The sequence below is a fragment of the Hippichthys cyanospilos genome, chromosome 17 (genome assembly GCF_059441005.1).
Source record: "Hippichthys cyanospilos isolate Australia breed blue-spotted pipefish chromosome 17, RoL_Hcya_1.0, whole genome shotgun sequence".
Lineage (NCBI taxonomy): Eukaryota > Metazoa > Chordata > Actinopteri > Syngnathiformes > Syngnathidae > Hippichthys > Hippichthys cyanospilos.
In genome coordinates, this window is record NC_142385.1 from 12,077,312 (window position 1) to 12,101,664 (window position 24,353).

At 41.5% G+C, this 24,353-nt stretch overlaps 2 protein-coding genes across 2 annotated transcripts; one reads left to right on the forward strand and one right to left on the reverse strand.

Annotated features, from left to right (window-relative positions):
* Window positions 1-67: 67 nt before the first annotated feature.
* Window positions 68-8,595, reverse strand: gucy2g (guanylate cyclase 2g). Its single transcript, XM_088439637.1, has 22 exons — window positions 8,239-8,595; window positions 7,390-7,738; window positions 7,212-7,321; window positions 6,223-6,405; window positions 6,015-6,159; window positions 5,817-5,952; window positions 5,364-5,467; window positions 5,096-5,262; window positions 4,883-5,023; window positions 4,738-4,821; window positions 4,550-4,654; window positions 4,410-4,481; window positions 4,173-4,341; window positions 3,192-3,347; window positions 2,950-3,124; window positions 2,112-2,252; window positions 1,867-2,059; window positions 1,629-1,803; window positions 588-686; window positions 393-484; window positions 212-325; window positions 68-133 (listed from the first exon to the last, which is right to left on the reverse strand). The coding sequence occupies exons 1-22, from the start codon at window positions 8,593-8,595 to the stop codon at window positions 68-70; spliced, it is 3,333 nt and encodes a 1,110-aa protein (XP_088295763.1).
* Window positions 8,596-9,563: 968 nt separating this feature from the next.
* On the forward strand, window positions 9,564-16,731 carry acsl5 (acyl-CoA synthetase long chain family member 5). The gene is made up of 22 exons (XM_088438494.1): window positions 9,564-9,684; window positions 10,177-10,233; window positions 10,585-10,768; window positions 10,832-10,943; window positions 11,857-11,921; window positions 11,987-12,088; window positions 12,162-12,261; window positions 12,381-12,559; window positions 12,641-12,673; window positions 13,560-13,611; window positions 13,687-13,760; window positions 13,843-13,920; window positions 14,020-14,154; window positions 14,833-14,967; window positions 15,034-15,129; window positions 15,201-15,273; window positions 15,355-15,443; window positions 15,889-16,005; window positions 16,074-16,217; window positions 16,280-16,381; window positions 16,450-16,521; window positions 16,600-16,731. Exons 3-22 carry the CDS (start codon window positions 10,613-10,615, stop codon window positions 16,729-16,731), a joined length of 2,046 nt encoding a protein of 681 aa, XP_088294620.1. The 5' UTR covers window positions 9,564-9,684; window positions 10,177-10,233; window positions 10,585-10,612.
* The last annotated feature ends 7,622 nt before the right edge of the window (window positions 16,732-24,353 follow it).

Below are 24,353 nucleotides of genomic sequence, written 5' to 3' on the forward strand. Positions count from 1 at the left end.
ATACACTTGAAAAGATCACTAAATAAATATTACAATGATGTCAATCTTATTTGGTGCTGCGTCTCGACTAAATTTCCACTGGAGGAACGGCGTCCTCTCCAGCACTGTACATGGCGTTGCACAATCCAGTTTTCTTAACACAAAACAAACAAACAAAAATAGACAGCAACGTCAAGAACAAGAAGAGTATGTGGATTATTCCGGGGTGTACCTCTGCTGCCATCTGGTGGCTGGCATTCGCCTGTGCAGTGCATTGAGCAGCCGACAAAGGAGGATTGAAACCCTGTTTGCTCAACAGCCAGTAAGTCTTGTGACAGCCTTTACCCTGATACGAAAAGATCATAATTTCAGCACGCGAGTGGAACACACTCGAGCGAGCATGTTGATGTCACCTTCATTTCAATTTCTCCTCTTTCCTCCAGCTCGAATGATCCCACCTGGACCAGAATATCAGCGGTGGATTGAGAGATGTGAATCTTCAAGGCTGGCGAAACAATTTGTGCACGTTTTGGTTTGCAGTTGCCAGTTCATGGGTAATTTGACCATTTCCAAAACATCAAAATGTAGATCAGCAAATGTTTTCTCACGTAAGCTGTTGCTCTCCATTCGAGACGCCATGTTGACCGTATCTCCGAACAAACAGTAGCGAGGCATCGTGCTTCCTACGACGCCGGCGACCACTGGACCTACCGAGAAGAAAAAAACAGCACTGCCATATTTATGAAACTTTGAAATTTTTTCACATAGCGCTAGTATCGAACTGAGGGGCTAACACTGGCTAGTGTCTGCGAAAGCAGCGGCTCTTGATCTTATCCGAGGTTCGCTCAAGGTTAGCAAAGGTTGCTACAAGGTCGACAGTGTTTGGTAGAGGTCACCAGACACTTCACTTGTCGCAAGGAAAATTTTAATATGTTCTGTGAAGATATTGACTCTCTTGATCCTTTCCAGGGTTCATTCCTATCACCAGAGGTCGCTAAAAGTACGCCAGAGGTCAATAGAGGTTGCCAGGCCTTGCTCTTGTCCTAGGAACTTTTAAGATAAGTTCTGCTAAGATATCGCCTCTGTTGATCTCCTCCAGTGTTTGTTCAAAGCTACGTTTGCCAGAGCTCGCTGCAAGGTCATCAGAGGTCATGGAAGTCCACTACAAGGTCGCCATATATTGCTACAAGGTCGCCAGAGGTCACTACAAGGTCACTAGAGGTCCCAAACGTTCTTGTCGCAGGGGAATTTTGAGCATGTTCTGTGAAGGTAGCAACTCTCCAGGCTTTTGTTCACAGTCACCAGAGGTCACTAGAAGCTCGCCAGATGCTGCTCTTATCGCAAGGAAATTTTGAACATGTTCTGCGAAGGTAACGGCTCTTTTGATTTCCTCTAGGTTTCATACAAGATCACCAGTGATCACTACAAGGTCACCAGCGATGGCTACAAGGTCGCCAGAAGTTGCGAGAGCTCACCAGATGTTGCTCACGTTGCAAGGCCATTTAGAACATGTTCAACATTGTGACGAGAGCAATATCTTGTGACCTCCGGCGACCTTGAATGAACTCTGGAGGAGATCAATAGAGCCGCCACCTTCGCGGACACTCACCAGTGTTCGCCCCTCAGCGGGATAGGGGTTCAGCTCTCACCCGAGTGGACACCGATGCGGATGGCCAATCTCTCCGAGGGCATGTGTCGTATCCGGAAGCGCTTGATGGCGCCCAGGAAGTGCAGAGCCATGGTGGCGATCTCCACGGCGTGCTGTTGGCCGTTGGTGATGGGCAGACCGCTGGCCACCATGTAGGCATCACCGATGGTCTCCACCTAGACCACGCGCTCGTCAATGGCCAGCGGTCAGGAGGAAAGGAAGCGTGTCGCGATTGCGACCTTGTAGACGTCGTACATCCTGATGATGTCATCAAAGAGGCTGTAGAGGTCGTTGAGGAACATGACCACCTCCATGGCCGAGCTGACGCCGCACATGGAGGTGAAGCCCACGATGTCGGAGAAGAAGATGCTCACCACGTCATAGCTGCGAGGCTCCACCGACTTCCCCTCCATCAGCTGGTCGGCGATGTACCTGCCAGAAGACGCGTCACCGCCGAGGGGACTTACCAGGTCCGCGGAGCTACCTCGGCAACATGCTGGAGAGAAGCTTGTCTGCGCGAGTCTTCTCTGCGACCAGTTGGTTGGTCCGTTCCTCCACTACTTCCTCCAGGTGATTGGCGTATTTTTCAAGCTTCTCCACCATGTTGTCCAGAATGTTTGCATGGCTACAGCATGGGTGTAAAAAAAGACATGCTCATCAATAATTGAAAATATTTTTTTAAGCATAGAAATATACAGTACATTGCAATAATGTAGATCTTGATCAATAACAAAACGTTTCCTAATATATATATATATATATATATATTTCCTTATCTATAAATCTAATATTTTTTTATTATAATTATTATGTAATTATAAATATTACATAATTATAATATTAAAAACACAACAGTACAAAAAATGTAATTATATTCAACTATTAGTTTTATTGTCAACTAAATCATTTACTTTTTATTTATTTTATTATTTATTTTTATTTGTATTTAAAATGTACATATTTTAAAATTTTGACAAGATTACATGCTAAATATATGTATGACGTAAGAAGATACATATATCTGAATTATTTTTAATCATCTTATTTTTAATACATTTTTTTTATTTAATATGAACATTTCAACATGCAACATTTTATTATTATTTTCTAAGTTTCATAATTCACCCTAAAGAGTTTCACTGCATTTCATAAATATTTTCATTTTTTTTTTTAATATTAGAAAAGTTACAGTAGAAAAAATAAAATAAAAATTATTTTTCCTGTGCATCCTCGGAACCCTAAAAGAAATTATGTTGTTAACATTAATTCCATTGAGGGTGATATTTGAGGTAGATGATGGCAAAGAAAAACAATAGCGCCACCTCTCTGGGCTGGTTTCCTTCAGCTGTCGTAGAATGGACCTAAATGGCGGTCGGTGGTCTGGGTTTTCGTTCCAGCAGACCCTGAGCAGCGAGTTGATGTTGTCGTCGCACAGGTCGGACAGGGCCGGTCTGAGGGGCTCCCCCCGGAAGGGCCCCCGCAACCTCGTGACGATCTCTGAGGAGGCAAATTTAACAATTGTATTCGGATCACTAAAATGAGGCCGAAATGTTTTCACCGTAACCTTTGGGCTCCATGTTGACATCGTGGTATGGCCCGTTCTTGGAGTTGTACATGAGCTCCCACAGGATGATGCCAAAACTGTAGATGTCCCCTTTGGGGGTCCCGTTGACCGCTGGGTCCATTTGCCTCAGAAGTTCCGGAGCTGTCCAGAACAAACCTGAAACGTTTCAAGTTACTTGTCAAAGTTAGGACCCCTGAAAACAACATCTTGTTTTTTTCAGGCATGACTTCTTCAGACTTTTTTGGGAAACTGGCTTCAGGAGATGAATTTTCGAAAACATTTTTGTGGTTGAGTTATTGAGCATTCGCTTTTGCGGCAAGTCATTAAACTTTGCCAACATGTGCTGCTCGCATGCAATGATGAACATTGAAATGTTTCACAACCGAGCATCAACCATCTCATTGGAATATGTGGTTCTAATTTGGTTATTATTGCACAAACTCTTTAGGAGGAGTTGGTGCTTGAAGAACCTCTAAAAACGCCCAAATTAGCCTGAAATTTTCAACTTCATATGTCCTATGGGATGAACACTTTTTTTCAACTCATCTTAGATATACCTTCCAAATTCAACCAAGCTAAATGAAATCAGCTTGGGAAGTGAATTCGCCAGAAATTCACAGGATTCCTGGAAATCGCTAAAATGACCTTCAAACCAAAAAACTTGGTTCAAGACTTTTTGGGTGGTTATACTTTTGAGCCACGCCTATCAAAGTAGTTTTTGCTAAGTGATATTTTTCTTCTTATGAGGAGACAACTAAACAAGAAACAAAAAGTTTGGTAGAGTCAACAAGCTGCCTCTTTGAAGTTAATTGTACGCCAGTTAGTTTTTTTCCAGAAAAAATGGACAAAACTAAGCAAAATTGCAGTTATTTACTCTTTTTTTTTTTTAAGAAAATGATTGGTGTAATTGCAACACTGTGATACCGCAAAATATTTGCTCATGCTTATATCATCAGAATCGAATAAAATATTCCCTCTGACCTTCATAGTCCGGAGTTCCCAGTTGGCCACGGTTGCCTTTACCGCCGTATTTAAACTCCCACAGCCCGAACCCGGACAATTTGACCTGCAACCGACTGTCCACCATACAGGTGCTGGTCTTCAGGTTGCCGTGGAACTTGAGTTTGCTCTTGTGGATGAAGTCCATTCCCTGCAGGAGGTAACAACGTCAAATTGTGGGCGGGGCTTGTCAAGGCACCCGGGAAATATGACACCTACGTTGACGATATCGTAAGCGAAGGAAAGCTTGAACATCCCGTCTAGATCCACATCGGAAGCCTTCAAAACGTCCTGCAAACATCAACAATGACACTATAATGGTGTTTTTTTTTCTCGGGGGGGTGGGGGGGCAAACCGACCTTCAGACTGCCCTTCCTGCAGTACTGCATGACGAGACAGACATTGGGCGGCTCCACGCACGCGCCAAAGAACTGCACCAGATTCTCGTGTTTCATCTCCTTCATCTGTCTTGGTGGAGGTGGACGCCGTTTAGGCTAGCAAGGCGACATTAGCAACACGTCGCTGAAGCGTCGCTGAAGAACGTTACCACGTTGAATTCGGCGAGGATGGATGCACTCTGGAGTTTCTCGCAGTCCTTCCTCTTGATGTACTTGATGGCCACGTAATTCCCCTGAATTCAAAAGTCGAAAGTCAATATTGCGTTTTTAATCGTACAACCGCGTTGCTAATACCTGGTAGAGGCCTACTGTGGTGTAGATGTGTTCCTTTCCCATCTTGTCCCTGAAGCCGTAACTGGTGTTGGACAAAGTGGAATAGGAACCTCCGCTGCCGCTCAGACTTCTTGTGGTGTTCAGCGACATACCCGGAGCACGCTGGATGGAGATAACTCCAAAAATCCCGAGCGGACCACAGGCTACGTGCGGACATGCTACGAAGGTACGTACCGAGGCCTCCCTGATGATGGTGATGTCGTTGTAGTCGATGAGCCACCAACGCGAGTCCTCCAGGCTGGTCTGGAGACGCAGCTTCTGCAGCACCAGGACGCCGATGCCCAGCACGGCCAACACGCCGATGATGGGAAACGTGACCAGTAGAGCCAGCAGGGCGATGTCTGATAGGACGCCACCACATGGCAGGTCGGTGCAGTTGTTACCCTCACGTGACCTGTAACTGCTCGCCCCTCATTTGTATTCATGCTTGAGGACAACGTACCGTTACTAAGCCATTCACACAACTCGTTGTTGAAGCCGCATTCGGGGTTGTCGGACGGCGGTCTTCCTTTGGGCCAGGTCACCGCGGTGAACATGGCCGTCGGCCTGGAATCACAACAGTCTTCTGTTCATAGTTGTAGCAGGAAAGTATTTGTAGTCCTTCATTTTTCCCACATTTTATATTTGTGCCTCATTTCAAAATTGGTTTCTTATTGAATTTCTACACGCCCAAAATATTTAAAAATATTATATATATATATATATATATATATATATATATATATATATATATATATATATAATTCCAATACACTTTTCAGGCTTATATTTTCCTGGAAAATATTGTTGATTAGTGTTTTTTTTACTGTTTAATTTTGGAGGCATATTCTCTGAGAATATTTTAATATATTTATATTTTTTTTACTTTCGGGATGGCCCATTGCATGCTTATTACCGGATACTTTTGCTGTGGCTGTCAAAATGGAGGACGGGGACGAACGCAGCCGTGTCCCTGATGTACTGCAGGTCATAAATGGAATAGTCCAGGTTTCTCTCCCCATCCTCGTCAAAGTGGACCAGACCTGAAGCTCCTGCAGGAGGAGCGTTGTTTAGTCCCTCGTCGTTTGAAGTTCGAATCACTAAGCTTGCTTACCGTAGAAGCGGATGCTATTCTTGTTCTTCAGTTTCTGCAGAACCTGACGTCCATCGTGAGGATCCTTGCCGTCTTTCAGGACCTCCTTCAAGGCCATGGCGTAGAGCAGCACGGCATCGTGCAGGTAGGCCGAGTAGGTGCTCACCTGTAATGGATGCCTTCAATATTGCCTTCTCTATTCCTTCTTGTCTTTTTTTTTTTTTTTTACCTCTTTCTCAGATGTCAGGTTGCTGTGAAACGGAGACCCTCTGAGTCTCTCAAACACCTGCTCAAAGAAGTCATAGTACTCGTAGCCGTCGTATGACTTCTGGCCAATGATGAAGGTCATGTCGAAGGCTCGGAGGGCCGCTTGGTTCATTTGGCTGTCCAGCGAGTATTTCCACACATTGTCCTGCTCAATGGAGGAAAGCAAAACGCTCTTCACATTATCTTAGTAACTTGGAAATTAATTACTAAGTGGCCTGCAGCTAATGCCGCTAATTCTTATAGATCATTCTGGATTTGATGTAGACAATCATCTTCAACATAATTGGCTACGGGGGCACATCACTAGTGAAAATGCTATTTTTGGCTAATTAGCAGAAGCAATGTGTTTTAGATATTAGCTTAATCACGCTCAAACTTTCATGAGAAAGCGGAGGAATGATGTGATTAGCATTTGGCTAGCATAACTGTACATATTATTAAGATGAAAGTACAATCTTGTGCAAAACTGGCCATGGCAACACAATTACCTTCCGCGTTTACAGGTTATATCAATGAGCTATTTTAGCATGTTAGCACATTTGTAGCTAACATTTTGCTCTCCTCTATTGTCATGTCGTGTTAGCATTATCCTATGTGGAGCCATGATGGGAATTTCATGTAGCATTAGCATTAAAAAAGTAATCTGATGCTAGATTAACCATTGAGTCATCAGATACTTAAGTATCAATTTTATACATACATATCTGTGATTTACTGTCTGGACTCTTAAAAAACGTGAAAATACGTCCCTGGCACTGATTGAGTTAATAATTAACTTGAGTACGATGTTTTTTTTGTAAAAGTTAATAGCCCTCCATTAGCATTAGCTTGATAGCTCAAAGAAAGATATGCTGTGAACATATGCCGTTTATCAAGCTGATGTTTACATTTTTCATCGCTCAATGCGTGTGATGTCGTTGCGAGTATTTTACTCACCACGCCGCCACTGACCTCAAAATGCTGCACCAGGAAGAACACGTAGTCGCCGCCCATCAAGCCCTGCCGCTCGGCCTCCAGCAGCAGCGTCAGAGAGTCCTCCTTGTTGGTCAGTACCACAATCACTGCGCCCAACACCGACAAAATTAGATTCATAATTTTTATTCAGGTGAAAAGGGCCAAATTGGCTCACCTCTCGCCACGGTGGCGATATACTTGACATTGCGGTAAACCAGACGCTCGTCGCTGGTGTCAAACTTGACGGCCGCCGTCAGCTTGAACCTTGACCTCAGAGGCGTCTCCACCGTTTTCCACAGCGCGTCCACTTTGTCCCACGTGTTGGAGTCCAGGCCGCCGCCGATCATGGCCACGTGCGTCCACCCGAAGAACTCCAAAGTTTTTACCAAAACCTCGGAGCTCCTCTTGAGCGGCGGCACCACGTTGACGTAAGAGTCGTACACGTCGGCGTTCTCCATCTTGGATGATTGTCCCACGAAACCGAACATGGGGATGCTCCAGGTGGATGCAATTAGGCCTGTCACCTATGCAAAATAACAATTGTATATGATATAGTTTTGCCCATAATTATGACATACTCTATATTCCACCTAAACAGAACCGTGAGTAGTAAAATTATATTTAATGTGATTGCCCCTCTTGATTCACATGAATCGCAGCACTTAAGTCAAAAGTTTGTCTGTGACATGTTCAGTGAAATGCATAAAAATATGGACATATCAATACTAATATCATAGAATTAAAAGCAAATACTGTATTTGAGTAAAAGAAAAAAAAAAGCATCCACTGCATGCCCAGCCCCAAAATGGATCAGATACAAAAATGATTTCTGCTCATTGACACCTTCCATAATGCACGAAAAGGCTGAATCTGGCATTTCATAAAAGCACATTTAACGCATTCAGTGCCAATGACGGCTATGGACGTCGAAGATCCATTTTCGCTTGGACGACCTTGAGTAGTTCATAACTACCATCTTGCGGATTAGAAAGAAAAATATTCAGTCAATGAAAAACAGGCGTACCTCAGCTTCTTCAGGACATGCGGGTCCAAAGACGGCAGACACGTTTTCCCTCCACACCTGCTGAATGAAGCCCCCCAAGGAGAGCTTGGGGCTGCAGGCCGTGTCCAGGTAAACGAAGCCCAAGGTGTAGTTGCCCGGGAAAGAGGGGTTGCTGTTCACCTTGTCCACGGCGATCTGGATGGCCGAGCCCAAGCGTTGGGCACTGAAAGGGAATGACGAGTTCCAAGGAGCCTGGAAGCCTATCAGCAGCTTCGGGCTGGGAGGGATCGAACCGGGAACCTCATTGGCGGAAGCTGCTGTCAGGGTGAGCATCAGGTGAAGCACCTGGGAGAGAGAGCAAGATCTACCCGTCGTCATCCTCGGGCTACGTGCGACTTGATGTCACGCGGCTTAAATAGCAACCCCACCATCCTCTCAGCCAGGTGATGTTGGACAGACGGGAGGAGCCCAATCTGTTTGGAATATTCTGCCTTTATAAACATCATAAGAGGCATTCCTTTATGTATTTATTATTTTGGTTAGCCTCATATAAGAAAACACATTCACCTAATATTAAAAAGCTCTTCGGAAGAGAGTGAAGATATTGTGCACCACTTATCAAATTAACCCAAAAAGTTCTTCCTGCATGACTCCATTCCAAAAACATGCATGGCAGGTGAAACGGACACTGTAAATTATCCTGAAGTGTGATTGGGTGTGTGATTGGTTGTTTGTCTCTGTGTGCCCCGCAATTGGCTGGCAATCAGTTCAGGGTGTCCCACCCCCCATCTACTGCCCATAGACAGCTGAGATAGACACTAGCAGGCCTGCAACCCGTATGAGGATAAGGATGGACTTAATATGTGTGTGTGTGTGTGTGTGTGTGTGTGTGTGTGTGTGTGTGTGTATGTATATATATATATATATATATATATATATATATATATATATATATATATATATATATATATATATATATATATATACATATATACACACACACACACACACACACACACACACACACACACATCAAGAGAGCAACAGTGATTAAAAGATTAAGAAATCCGAACATTTGATGTCCTCAATGAGATTTTATCACCAAATTCCAAAGGTTAATTATCACCCGTGTTGATAAATGCACGCGTCAAAGTTCATCACACTCACTATTGTCATCCTTCGAGACATACACCCGCACTTTTTAAAAAATGTTTTCTCTATTAAACGTCTGCAACCATTGAAATAAATGTTGACGACGTCGAAAAAAAATGCGTTTGAAAAAAACCGCGCTGCTGCTGCACACGCAATCACATGCACAGCTGCATGCACTCAGAGGTGCTAATGAACACAGGTGAGTATGCGTGTGCATGTTGCGTGACATTAATGGTAGTGGCCAGGCGGCGTTTCCACCAGGGATCCTCAGCCAGCTCTTTCTGCACGGCTGTCAAACATCTGTTATACCGCCAGGTAATCTTCGCATCAGCAAAAATATACACAAATAGACGTACAGTTTACGTGTGCAGGTTTGTGTTATCGCAACGAACAATTTGCTTAATCAATTAAGAGTGTATCTAGTGCTTGCATTAAAAAAACGTTTAGAAGTTCGATATTTATGATGATTAGGATACCCTGTGACAACCTTTGCTGAATTAAAATTCTAGAGCATCAATGTTCTTTTTTTAGCAACATTTGTTCGAAAATATTTAGCTGAAGTGTCCTTGAGTAAATGAAAGTGCAGATGTACTGTTTCTTCATCCTGGATCGGATGTCAACTATCATAACAAGTGTGAAAGACAATAAATATTGGGTGGATTTCCTTTTTTATTGGCTGTTGGGACACAAATCTGTTGATAAAGAGGCTCTTGCTCGTGTTGCTTTATCACATGGCCAAAGTTTAAAGGTCTGGCTGTGACTTTTATGACTACTATGAGTTCTTTTTTTCTTCCTTCTGGACTGAAGAGGAGCTGAGAAGAGGTTCTGCCTTGTGACCACGCTGATAGGAGCAGCCAACGACCGGTAAGTTTATGTGTAGAAAATAAAGACTTGTCTTGTTAGCGAATGTTTTAAAAGAGTTTCTGTTGGTACCGGGTGTTCCACAGGGGTCAATCTTTGGACCACTGGTGCTGTTAAGTTTTTAAACTAGCGCACAGAGGCCACACTTGGCTTTGAAAGTGAACAGATGGGCTCTGTCATTCATGGATAATCAAAATGTCTTTTATTGGATTTCATTCTTGCTTGTACTGACTTTGTTGATGTTATTGACATTGTGGCAACAGTGATTTACAGTTTGCCCCATGCAAGGTCTCGACTTTGACCCCAGTTCACAATCAAGCCACCAAGCCTAAATTTTATTTTATTTTTTCTTAGTGTCTCCCAGCAGAGGAGTGCGTGCGCCATGGAGTTCCTCTTCCAGCTTCTCTTCTCTCCGCTCCCTCTGCCAGTGATCATCTCACTGTTTGCCCTGGCGGCCGCCACGCTCTTCTACCTCAACACCAGGCCCGCCCCACTGCGCTCCCCTGCCGACCTCAAATGCCAAACCCTGGGCATCAAAGTATGATGTAATGACGTAAAATGATATTTTTAGTTTTTCTAAAATCATTAATTGCCATTTAAGGATGGTGCCCGGAAGGTAGCTTTGCTCAAGGACAACAACAACTTGATGGCTTACTACTACGATGATGCCAAGACCATCTATGAGGTGTTCCAGAGGGGCATGAAAGTGTCAGGTGAGTCAAAGAAAAAAGTGGGTGTGGTGTATACTTATTGTGATGCTCTCACATGTGGGAAAGGAGAGATTTTCCACTGCATAAGCCCCGTTTCTTTAATGCACATTGCAATACATGCCATTTTCTTGGCGTTTTTTTGCTTGCAAATACTGTATCTGTGTTCACATGCACGGTGTATGCAATGCATTTCAGATTCAAGAGTTTTATTGTAACATTAATAATTCGTATTCTGTTCACTTCACCGAGCAGACTTATATTCCACACAATAGAGCAAGTAATAAAGTAGACAATAGTAGGCAATAATAATTGTTGCAGGGCAGTGATAATGAGGTGCTAATATAAAAATAGACTCACATTCTAAACATATGGAAGATACTGTATATATATGAGGATGGTAGGAAAAATATTATGTAGTTAGCAGCGTTCCTGCAGTGTGCAGGAGTTGTAAGGTGCATGTTCTGCTGGTACTAGCAATTCTAATTTAATACTTTTCTTTGTCTGGATAGGAACAGTACAGTTGTTTCAAATTAAGAGTGAATTGATTGGCATGTGATGTAAATTAAGGCTTAATTGTTAAAGTGACTCCTTCACAAAATGTATGCTTATTTAATTTATTTCTTATCCATCTTCCAAAGCAAAAAATTAAATAGTTCACCAATCTTTGGCCTAAATGTGCACAATTATTTGTTGCAAAGCCCCCACCCCCACTTTCCGCAGTTACCATAAAAAATATCATTTTCGGTGAAAAATTGGATAAGTATACCTAAAATTGTACACTATTTAACAAAATAAAACAATATAATCAACTTTCCAAGCCTTCTGCTTGAGGCCATCCCCGCCCCAGTATTTGAGAAGTATCTAAAAGTAGCAGTGTATATATTTTTGGAAAGCTTACGGTTAATCATGCTTGCAGGTAACGGGCCATGTTTGGGCTTCAGGAAAGCGGGACGGCCGTATCAGTGGCTCAGGTACAAACAGGTAAAAACACCACAGGAGACAACCCGACCTCCAAAACAGAGTCAGAACTTCTGCTGTCGTTGAAGGTGTCTGACAGAGCGGAGCATCTGGGCTCGGGGCTCCTTCTGAGGGACTTGAAGCCCACCCCGGATACTTTCATCGGCATCTTTGCTCAGAACAGACCCGAGGTGAAGCGAAATATCACCAAGCGGCACTTTGAAGCCTTTCCCCGGAGATATTAATTTTGCCGCTCGTTTGTAGTGGATTATTGGCGAACTGGCCTGTTACACCTACTCCATGGTGGCGGTCCCGCTGTACGACACTTTGGGTCCCGAGGCTCTGGTGTTCATTATCGACCAAGGTAATTGGCCGCGCTGCATTGCTGCTAATTTGTCCGGTAGATCCCAGTTCCCACAGGAAATGAACATTTTCCATAGTTTTTAAATGAGGAATTTTACAATGTTATTTCCTGTGTTTTAGCCGACATTTCCACAGTTTTGTGCGACAACCATAAAAAGGTGGAAATACTGCTGGAGAACCGTGAAAAAGGCCAGACCCCCGCCCTCAAAACGGTCATCGTCATGGACCCGTTTGACTCGGACTTGGTGGAACGAGGAGCCAAATGCGGTGTGGATGTGCTTTCCATGCAAGATGTGGAGGTATCCAAATGTTCAATATTAATGAGGCGTGCATATTTTGGAGTGGCTTGTAGATTTTATTTTATTTTTTGTGCTTTGCAGGCTGCAGGGAAAAATGACCTCCAGAAGCCAGTGGTGAGTCATTTCCTCAATTAGTATTGTACATGATTAAAAACACTTTGATGAAAAATGGCTAAAGTAGGAGTCAAAAAGAATCGGCCCAACTCTTTGGGATCTTCTTTTAACCTAAAACATTTGGTGAAAAATGAATCATTTTTGGGGTGAGATGAGAAATCCCAAAAGTTGTCAGTCCCTTTTTGACCCATATTAGATTATTTTAATCTAATTCTCTTAGAGTACAGGATCCAGCGTTGGCCCATGCATTTGGGATTTGGGACCTTAAGTGCGGTCATAGAGGGGGAAAAAAAAGTCAGTTCCGTGGGTTGTTTTGCATAAACCCAAAAAAGGTCTCTGACTGTACGAGACAAATTTAAATTGACAGTTGAGTCAAATAAACCCAAATATTAGGACTGCCTTTTTGAATATCTATAATCAAATTGTTTTTGAGCCCAAATTTTCAAATGATACCTGGGGACTAGGGGCCTTCAATGTGGTCTTACCCACCAATTATCACTGCAAAAACAGTTGGGTTTAAAATAACCCAATTATGAGGCAGAAATGGACTGACCCAAAATTAGTCAATTTGACCCAATTTCATGGGTTGTTTTGTACAAAACATCCCTAAAATTGGTTATGTGCAAGAATCTCAAAAATGAAAAGTTTGGCCAAGTTGACCCCTTCATAAGGCCTGTCCTTTTTTTTTTTTTTTTTTTTTTCCCCTCCCCCTTTTGGACCCATTTTTGTTTGTTTTTGACATTTTTTTTCCATAACAATAGTAGATGGGAATCAAATGTCAGTCAGTGCTTCTGATAGTGTCGAATTGAGCCTTGGTGATTATCCTACTATTGCTAAGATGCTAATTCTAATGAGGACACATGCTCAAACTATTTGTCCACCACAGCCTCCGAAGCCGGAGGACCTCAGCATCGTTTGCTTCACTAGCGGAACAACAGGTGAATATCAAATGAAATCAAGTGTTTATATGGCTTTTTAAGTGCTTTAATGTTCTGTTTAAAACCCTTTCAAAGGAAATCCCAAGGGTGCCATGCTGACTCATGAGAATGTTGTGGCTGATGCTGCTGGTGTCCTCAAAACCTTTGAGGTATTTGTTTTCTTTGGTATACAATTGCATGCAATAAAGAAGTTTTTATTTGGATCCTGAAATCGAAATTCTGTCCCCCTAGACAGCTGTTGTTCCAAATACCGAAGACGTTACCATTTCATTCCTGCCGTTAGCTCACATGTTTGAAAGAGTTGTGCAGGTAAGAAGACCACCTTTTTAGACGGTGGTGCCTGCAGTCCAAAACTCTCTGTAAAATTATTTATATGTTTTTTTTTTGTTTTTTGTTTTTTTCCTGTAGACTGTAATATATGGCGCCGGCGCTCGAGTGGGATTCTTCCAAGGGGACATCAGACTACTGCCGGATGACATGAAGACCCTCCAGCCCACAATCTTCCCTGTCGTGCCGCGACTTCTCAACCGGGTTTACGATAAAGTAAGCAATGGTTTCTGAATACCTGCTGGATTCTCCTTTTTTAGAGTTTTTTTTTTTTTTTTTTTTTTTTAACCCTATAGAGGCCACCATAAGGACATTAAGAAAAGCTTGAGCACACAAACAATCTGGAAAAAAAAAACATTTTATAAATGTAACCCTTGTGCTCACACTTTTGCAAAAATAGCGGGAAAATCAATGTAATAAATCCTATTAAAAAGCAACTAAAAATGTGTAATTATAATGGTTTTATATGGTCCAAAATTTGGAGAATTATTATTTTTGCAACATTTTTTTTTTTTTAACTCTCACACGTCCAGCCGCAATCACACAGAACTGTCAGAAACGTTGCGTTTAGAAATGTTACGTTTTAATAGTCAGTTCCATAGTGTGTTTTTTTTTTCCCCCCATTGATTCTTTTGTGATATCATAAAACTAAGGAATGTTCGTAATTTGTAACATAATGCCTAATGGGTTCAACTTCAAAAAAATAAGTGCATACTCTCCCACAATGATTTATTATTTTTTTTCATGCACAACGTTCACACCAAGAGAACATTTATTGAGTTCAAGTTCACTTCGGATTCAATGCCTAAAATTGAAAACTAAAATTGAAAAAAATACCGTGGCCATGAAAGAGTTAATTATGTACTAAGAAAGTCTGCCCTCTTCCTTGTCCAGGTGCAGAGCGGCGCCACAACAGCTTTCAAAAAAACACTTCTCAACTTTGCGGCGCAGAGGAAACTGGCCGAAGTGCGGCAGGGCATTGTTCGGAATAACAGCATTTGGGACAAGCTAATATTCCACAAAGTGCAGGTATGACCCTAATCATCAATATGATTACAAAGAAGTTACGTTTTTTTTATTTACCAATTGAATTAGGCGTCTCTGGGAGGACGAGTGCGCGTCATGGTGACGGGGGCGGCGCCCATCTCTCCTTCGGTGCTGGACTTCCTCAGGGCCTCGCTTGGTTGCCAGGTATCAAAGCTAATGCTGAAGTTTAAAATGAAAGAAGGAAACGGTAAGCTTCTCCCATTTACTGCTTGCAGATCTTTGAGGCATACGGTCAAACGGAGTGCACGGCTGGTTGCACCTTCACCATGCCGGGAGACGCCACTTCGGGTATGACGAAGCCAAATTGCCGTAATCGCTTGGCGACGTTCAAAAAAAGGTGTGACAATGGTGGTGATTTGTTTACCGCAGGGCACGTTGGCGTTCCTCTGCCCTGTAATGTTGTGAAGCTGGTGGATGTGGAAGAGATGAATTACTTTTCCTCCAATGGTGAAGGCGAGGTGAGTTGGGAAGTATCAATTCTACCATGTTCTCAAATGGGGGTACGCGAGGTTATAACAGGGTTTCTGCATGCATCAGAAAATCTTAGTGCTTTATGAGGCTGTGACAGGAATGATGTTTGTTTTCAAATTAAGAGCAAATTAAGTGGAACACAACTTACACCGGGGCAGAAATAAAAATTTTCCAAGCCATCTTCTGAAGTCTTCCCTTTCATTGTGTCCGCCTTTTTTCTTTTCTTCTTTTTTACTATTTTGGAGGCTGTGCCGTTTTTTTTTTTTTTCTTTGACAAATGGATGACTGTCCACATTTTGTCCCCTGGATACCTCTGGACTATAGATAGCATTACAAATGTACTAATTAAAAAGTGTCCCACTCACCAAAAGCTTCTTCTCCCCAATCCAATGGTCTTTCTGGCTCGTTTTAATGATTTTTGGTCTCTTGCAGGTGTGCATCAAAGGTACCAATGTATTCAAGGGTTACTTGAAGGATCCAGAGAAGACCGCCGAGGCTTTGGATGAGGATGGTTGGCTCCACACGGGAGACATTGGAAAATGGCTGCCTGTAAGGAATGCATTTTTTTTTTCTTTAATAGTCAACATGACTTGGAAACATCGTGTCGCCGTGAACAGAGCGGTGTTCTGAAGATCATCGATCGCAAGAAGAATATCTTCAAGCTGGCTCAGGGCGAATACATCGCACCAGAGAAGATTGAAAACGTCTACGTGCGCAGTGCCCCTGTGGCACAAGTTTTTGTGCATGGAGACAGTCTACAGGTAGGACTGGGATGAATATGCATAGAACGTGGTTACAAAAATTTAAACTCGTTTCTCCTAAGGCCTTCCTGGTCGCAGTTGTGGTCCCCGATCCAGAGGTCTTGCCGGGTTTTGCCAAGAACCTTGGATTCCAGGGCTCCATTGAAGAACTCTGCAAAAACAAGGTAATGCTGTAGTGTCGTTCTTAGACGCGGAGGCGGCCTTTATTGAGACTTTTTGGTGGTTCTTTCAGGAAATCAAGAAAGCTGTTCTCTCGGACATGATCAGTCTGGGAAAAGAAGCAGGGTTGAAGTCCTTTGAGCAGGTAACTGCAAAGCCAGATTCAATTGAAATTTATTGGAAGAAAGTTCTAAATTCAGGTTTCTGTGTCAACTCTGTGCAGGTGAAGGATGTGTATCTCCACCCTGAGCAGTTCACCATTGAGAATGGCCTCTTGACCCCAACGCTAAAGGCCAAGAGGGCTGAGCTCAAGTCTTTCTTCCGCATGCAAATCGACCAACTTTACGCACAATAAATGAACTCCACTTGGAACAACTTGTCAAATGTCATTTGATTGCCATAACTGTAAAGACTTGTGCTTCACGTGTTAGGATAACACTGCCCTCCTGTGGTGAGATAATGTAGCACAAGAGGCAGCCCTATTAAACGTCACAAGGTTTGAGACGAAAATAATTCCTGTAAAAAATTTAAAAACAAACAAACAAAAAAAATGTCTAGCTGCTCTGGCACAATGTCTCTTCAAATGAGACGTCCAAATTTTAAATCAAACTACACATTGAAAACTAATTTTAGCCGTATGTTTTCCTACATAGTTGTTTTGTATTGATTGGGTATACAGTATATGCTTAATGTTTAATTTTGATTGTTAATCGACAAACCATTCCCTCTCACACTAGCTCAGATAATGATTTTGCACACTCAGAAAATAGATCTGATGCTTTGACTAGCGGGGGTTCACTTTTTCATTAAACTTTTAAGCAAAAAATAAAATGGCTCTCTGCACTTTGTGTACGTTTTTGCCATCCAAGTAGGACATAAAGTGAGTAGATTTAAAAAATACAATGGGCAATAAATGGGTAGTTAACGCTTATATGTTAGGGACTCCCAGATAACATTTGAAAATAGGACATATTCTTCATAAATTTCGTTTTTTTCTCGATTTTCGGTGATTTATAAAGTGAAATAAAATCAGAGTGGAAATGTTGATTTGGAAGCCAAATTTCTATACAATTCCATATTATTGTTGATGGCCAGCGTGTGACGTCACTACACATGTGGACGGTTCCATGTGACCCTAGTGTGTGGGGGTGATCGCTACTCTGCTACTTTTCCCACACTTGACTGACTGGAGGGGGAAGCGCAGTCGCAACTCCCTTAAACATCCGGCGGCCGACCCACACACGCTCAGAATCTCCACGCCTTCTCGGACGGGCGACTGTTCATCCTCTTCTCTCGTTTCCGGCGGTGGGTCATTTTCGGATTTAAGAGGATTTTTGTGGTGGTATCATCCGAGAATTGAAGACACCTGGGAGCCAAAATGGCTTCTCCCGTCGCAGGTGTGCGCCGTCTACAGGTAAGAAAACGACCAACCTCCCCTTTTCAGTCCACTAGCGATCTATTTGCTTATAAACGTGTTAAAACAATATAAAAATGCAGAACTTGTTTTGTTTATTGCAAATTTATCTTGGAGTTTAGTTGTCAACAAGCACTCTTTTGAGAGCTCGCACATGACATGAATTAGACGTCACAGTGCTTTCAAACGGGGAGAAGTCATTTAGCGTAATTGCTTTATGTTATTATCATGCCTGCAAATGAAACTGCATGTCTACCACTTACGTACATAAAACGAAAAAGAAAAAAGGTTAAGTATTGTCTTTAAAACGAATGCCTTCATCATCCATTCATCCATTTTGGGCAAGACCACGGGAGTTACCTTGTAAAAGTATGCTACGTTACTGATTACTTGCTTCAAAAGTAACGACATTACCGATTACTTAAATTTTAAATAACTGCACTATTACACATTAATGGTTACATTCACTTAAAGTGACATAACTTGTTAAAAAAAAAACAAGATTTTTGAAATACCATAACTACTCTTATTTATAAAGAAGTCTTCTGGATTTCACTGGATATTGCACCTGTTTATTGAAGCCCCCCCCCAAAAAAATGATTGTGATTTTTCTGCCATTTTTACATGCATGTAGTATTTTTATACCCTTCATGTCACAAAATATTTATCTTTGGTGGCGTAAACATGAATTTCTCCAGGTTGTTGCATTCTTAAATTGAAATGCTTTTGCAGACCTTTGCTGCACATTTTGGTTTTTGTTTGTTTCTGGGGGTTCCTCCTTTTGAAGGAGGTAAAATGCATGCTCTTTTGGGTTAAGGTCCGGTGTGTGTCTTGGCTAGTTCTTCCACTTTTAGCCCCTTGATGATGTCCTTTTTGTTTTGACAGGGTGTTTTGGTTTTTGTTTGTTTTGGTTTTTGTTTGTTTCTGGGGGTTCCTCTTATAGAAGGAGGTAAAAAATGCATGCTCTATTGGGTTAAGGTCCGGTGTGTGTCTTGGCTAGTTCTTCCACTTTTAGGCCCTTGATGATGTCTTTTTTTTTGGCAGTGTGTTTTGGGTCATTATTATGTCGCATGAAAAAGCATCTCCTGATTTATAGTTTGGAGCAACATTTTATTTTTGATAATTGTAGCAGATAGCTGTTGAGCAGTTGCGAACAGATAGTTCGAGTTTTCATGGAATTTCTTTGGTGTAGGTCATCCTTTAATTGAAAATCTTCACTGTTAGCGTCAGGTTTTGGTCCCTAACACCAGTTAGTCCTTGTTAATCATCACTGCTGTTGCGTAACTGTGTGTCCATATCTCGTTTAATGGAGTCGTTATTCATTGTTTTAAGTGTCATTCTGCACACACTGACTGAACTATTAACCCTGTTTCTTCTTAACAATGCGAGCACACTTTAAGTTCAAGAACAGTGGGTCTCAACCCTGGTGTATTTCTGGCTAATCTGTCATTAAAATCGTCATCATCCGTGTAAAAGTTAATGAAATAAAGGCATCAAGTCTATAACGGCAAAAGAACCACTGTAATACAATTTGTCAATAAGTTGCTTCATGTTCCAATCAATTTGCTCTTAATTTGGAAATGTACTGATTATGTCATGGCCTCAAAAACATGAGATTGGATTTGCTGATCCCTGCAGAAACTCTCTTTAAAATCTCACGTATTCCCAGTGGTACACCAATTTGAAAACTATACTATAGGTATAGCGTTGTTTTTCCAAGCAAAATGGAAATATCCAAATCACTACTGTGTAGCCTTGAGTATCAATATGATTTTTGCATGTCTATCGGTGCAATATGAGTATACTGATTAAGTGACTAAACAATTTGGCGAACACCTTTGTTTTTCCTGTGCACTTGTTCATGCGTGGATGTGTTCGGCGTTGAAGAATAATTTGCTGATTAATTCAGGCATTTGCTACTTCACTTTAAAAGTGTCAAAAAGTCAAGGAAGAGTGCTGCTTTTAACATGCTGTCGTACAAGTCAAAGCAGCATGTTTGTCAGTCCATGTGGATTAATGGTTGACCACAGCTCGTTAGAGTCACAAGCATAATGGCTGCAAATACCAGACTGCTCCACCCGCGTATCAAAGCCAATACCTAACAGTGCGATGATCGGCTTGGCGATATTGTAGTAGATATTTTTTCTTTTTCACAAAAATCATTTTCTAATTGAACTCAATTTAATGCCAGCCCAGTAAAATTGCATCTCTGACGTCGATAGCCGTCAACGGCAGTGAATGAATTAATAATTTGCCTCGACTAATAGAAAACGATTACAGACATGAACACAGCGCTCATTTCTTGGCCTTCTAAACGCTGAGCCTTCACACTGCTTGTTGACATGCTGCATGAAAGCTCGCGAGCGCGCGTACAAAAGCTCCGGCTGTCGTGTTTAGATTTACGTCGCGGGAGCTATTCACAGTCGCCCGCCCTCATTGTCAGGCGAAAAGTCTCGTCGCGCTGACTCAGCACGCCGCTTCGTTGGTGGCGTCGGCGAGTGGCTCTCCGTGCCGGCTATTGTCATGGAACCAGTAAACACCAGTTAAGCTCCGGCGAGCTAACCTCGCCAGACAACGGGGTTAATTGTCCTTTGTGTAATTACAATGCCTAACAAGATGACTGACAACCTTATAAAATGGAGGGTATCAAATTAAAAGAGTTTCAGGTCATGATTATAGCTTCGTTCAGAGAAAATTGAGGTTTGGAAGATCAATTTCACACATACATTGAATTAGGTGACAACATGGCGCCAAAAGAGAAGTCTTAGTATGTACTTTACAGCACTACTAGTCTTAACACTGTATTCTGGAATATAAATTAAACTACTCTTTTCACCTGTTTTCTGAGATTGGTTATGTGATTACCTTTTCTTTTTTTCAAGCTGAACAGCAATTGGTTGTTACCTGAGCCCTGAGTAACTGTGATGTCATTTTCAGTTGACTGAAAAGAAGTAAAATGGCCGCCCCCAGATAGATTAAAATGACCTGATATTGCTGCTTACTTCATTATCCGTAAATGCAATGTTTAACTCATTCAGTGCCATGGACATGAATCCTCATCTTTTAAAATAGCACTAACAATAATAAATCTCAAAATTCTCGTCAAATGTTTTTTTGTTTTTTTTTTTAGAGGAAAGCTGATACACTTGACTAATGCTTACCTAATATAAGCCAATTGAGCACTGCAGTCATAACTGTGACCATTGGATGGCAGTGTTTACACACTTACAACACAGCTATTACCTTCATGCAAGTGTAGCTGAAGAATGGAAGTCAGTCTTTCAATGGCAGCACCACATTTACATAGACATAGTACACAATACTCTGTTGGCCTTGAAAGTTGAGTGAAAATGCTAAATATACTGTACCTCTAGAGGTTTCCTTTTTCAAGAACTAATATTTTTTTTACTATTGTAAAAGAGTCCCCCCTTTATAGTTTTATCTTTATTTCCTTCATGCAATTTTAAACCCAGGGATAGTTTAGTAAAACCATAATGTTTCTTCATAAAGGGACACTGCCTACTAGTGGCCTAGCATGCTCATTTCAGCTTGCTCGATTTTTTATTTTTTTATTTTATTATAAGGACCTTTTGAAAAAGATTGACTTTTTTTTTACCCTTTTAAAGCTTCCTGATTTATATCAAGCAGCAGCACTTTTTTTTCCGCTTAGTTCTGCCGTAATGTTGCGTTACAAAGTGACTTTGCCAACTAGTGGCCAAGCTTGCTTACCACAACTTTATTCATTGTTTTTTTTTTAACTGACCTTTTGAGTATTGTTGATAATTTTGCAAATTATTTGACACTCTTCCAACATTTCCTGTCTCATTCAAGTAGCAAAAGAATTCCTTTTAAAGTAAAAAAAAAAAGTAGACATCTGATGATAGTGTATGCATAATACAGCACAAAAGCAAGCAAAAACAATAATTTCCCCTAATGATAGTTTGTCAAAACTGCTCTGTTGAAAGCAGCGTGACACCATTTGTGCGAATACAAGGACAGATTGTAAAACATGGAAAGTCTCTTTGTGACTCATGTTTGTGCGTCTGCTTTATCTCACTTGTTGTGCATGCGTGTGTATGTGCAGCCAGAATTCCTTCTCTTCTGCATAAATGAGCTTCTTTTATTGGACGATAACCTTTCCTCCCGCCGTGGCATTTTGGAAAAGGAGTCAGCTCAGGGTCAAGGAATCTTCAACAAGGAGCCGTTTACTTCTTCCTGTTTTCTTTCATGTGGTCTCCATGGAGATGAAGTTGTTGTTGTTGTTGTTACCACGGTCATTCAGTGACAATACCGTTGCCGTGGCAACGTGCCATTTCCTCCTGGCTGGATGGTTTAGTTAGCTTGAAGTATTAATGCGGCGTCATGGAGTTGATTGCTAAGCTAGTAGCGGCTAACGGTTGCGCCCATATTAAGATGACATGAGAGCAATCTGATTGGACAATTCCCATGTCAACTATCTTTCGGTCTTGTTAATATCTTAGAAGGGGTCCAACTTGCCAAGGAGTTTAAAAAAAAGTTAACTTTTTAAAATGGAATAACACTTTACCGGCCTTCCAAAAGGTGAGAGTGTAAACCCCATTTAAAAGCCATTATTGTGTCACCAAAACACATTTAGAGTCATCTCAAAGCACTCAAAAGTATTTTCAATTGTTGTTGTTTTTCCCAACCACAGGTATTTGGAATGTAATTAGAAGGACAAGAGATGTTCCTGTAATCTAAGCACAGCATTTGGCTTCACGATCCCTCCCCGCTTTTTCATGCATCATTATTGTTATCGAGCACGTAATCGGAAGACGTCTGCCGAGGTGTCCATTAATGGCGACCGCCGGTAGCCTGCGAGAAGTCCATTAATTCCCACTAATGGACGTCTCAAAGGACAATATCTCGTTTGTGCAGCTCGTCAGGCACAGATGACTTGAATTTGTTTTTATGTTTTGGCAAACAACACAAGAGCCTCATGGCTCGTAATTGTTAGACGGGAAGGGTTTAAACTGACAGTAGAGATGGATGACTGGGGAAAATTGACGATCAGTTAGGGCAATTATTCAAGTTTATTCGTCTGGGTAATTTTTTTTAGCCGTTTCTTCATTTCAAACCCGAAGACACACTGTATGGATAAGCTGGGCCACGCACTATGATGGCCTATATTATGATGTTAAATTTTTGAGCAATATAAATCATCACAAGGAGAACTTTTTCCAATTCTAATCTATTTTTTTTCTTTTTTAGAGGGGAGATAACGTTCTTCTTTTTCATTCAAAAAATTCAAATTGAAAGTGTTGATAATGCAAAACAGGAAAGAATAGATTCTGTTACTGATTTGGTAAAAAAAAAAAAAAAAGGCCCAAAGATTTATAATTTCTTTTTTTCCAATGAAAAGCAACATAATTTTGCTTTTGTTTTTCCACAAAATGAGAATTATGTTAAGATATGTTTGAAATACACTAGATACTATTTCCTTTTGAGAGTTTGAGAATTGAGTGATTTGGACAGTATTAAATTGAATCTTCTCAAAGCAATTTGTCAGTTATTATTAATGATTAATTTGATGAATGATTACCGGTCGTTGTTTGTTATCACTGCTCATCACTCATTTCTGTGGAAATTGGTGAATGTTAGCACTAGAAAAAAAAAACAACCCTGCAATTATTCATTCCATAAAATTGTAAATTTTCGTTTGTGGAAATAAAAGTTGAGTACAGCCCAACAATCAATTGTTCAACATTAAACCCTGATCAATTTTATTATCATTTATATAGTACTGTGCAAATTAATTGTGACTCAACAGCACCTCTGCTGTTTTCAGCTGAGTACTTCACTGACGTCTATCGGAATTCTTAAACAATTACTCGCCTAATTGATGGTTATGCCCAATCTGAGTGGCCGCTAATGGGTCATTTGCCCGTGTTAGTGTCCTCCTTGAAACGTTGACCTTGAAATGTCGTCTTTTGCCTGATACGATCACAAAATGGCCGCTATCACATAACTTCTATGCATGTAATATGTGATGAGAAGTACTCGCTTCCTGTTCCTCTTGTGGCCCGAACATTTGACAGTTGATGCTTTGAGCTGGGCAGTGGCTTCAGGCGACGCGCACACACACACACACACACACACACACACACACACACACACACACACACACACACGAGAGTTGCTGGCAGAGATGTGTATGTCGTAAAGAATCACTCTTGTTCGTTGCAGCCAGAATGGAAGCCCTTAAAAGCGGACTGTGTTTCTGGTGAACTTTCCATAAAGGACCTCTTATTGTGTTGTGTGACTCCATCACCATTTGCCCTTTTGCTTCTGCTCAATAATGGAGGGATGGTGTTGATTACACCGTCCGGTACAAGCGCAAGCTCTGTGGACATGGAAGATGAAAGTCATCATTATTCATTTTGTGATACCGATTGAAATGATTGATAGGCATTTTTATACCACCGGACTACCATTTGTTACTATTACCCCACTTGATATCATCCGTTTGTTTCAAGATTTGAGGAATAACAAAAGTGCTGATAAAACGATACAAATTTAAGCTGCAAACAGCGATGATTGTATGT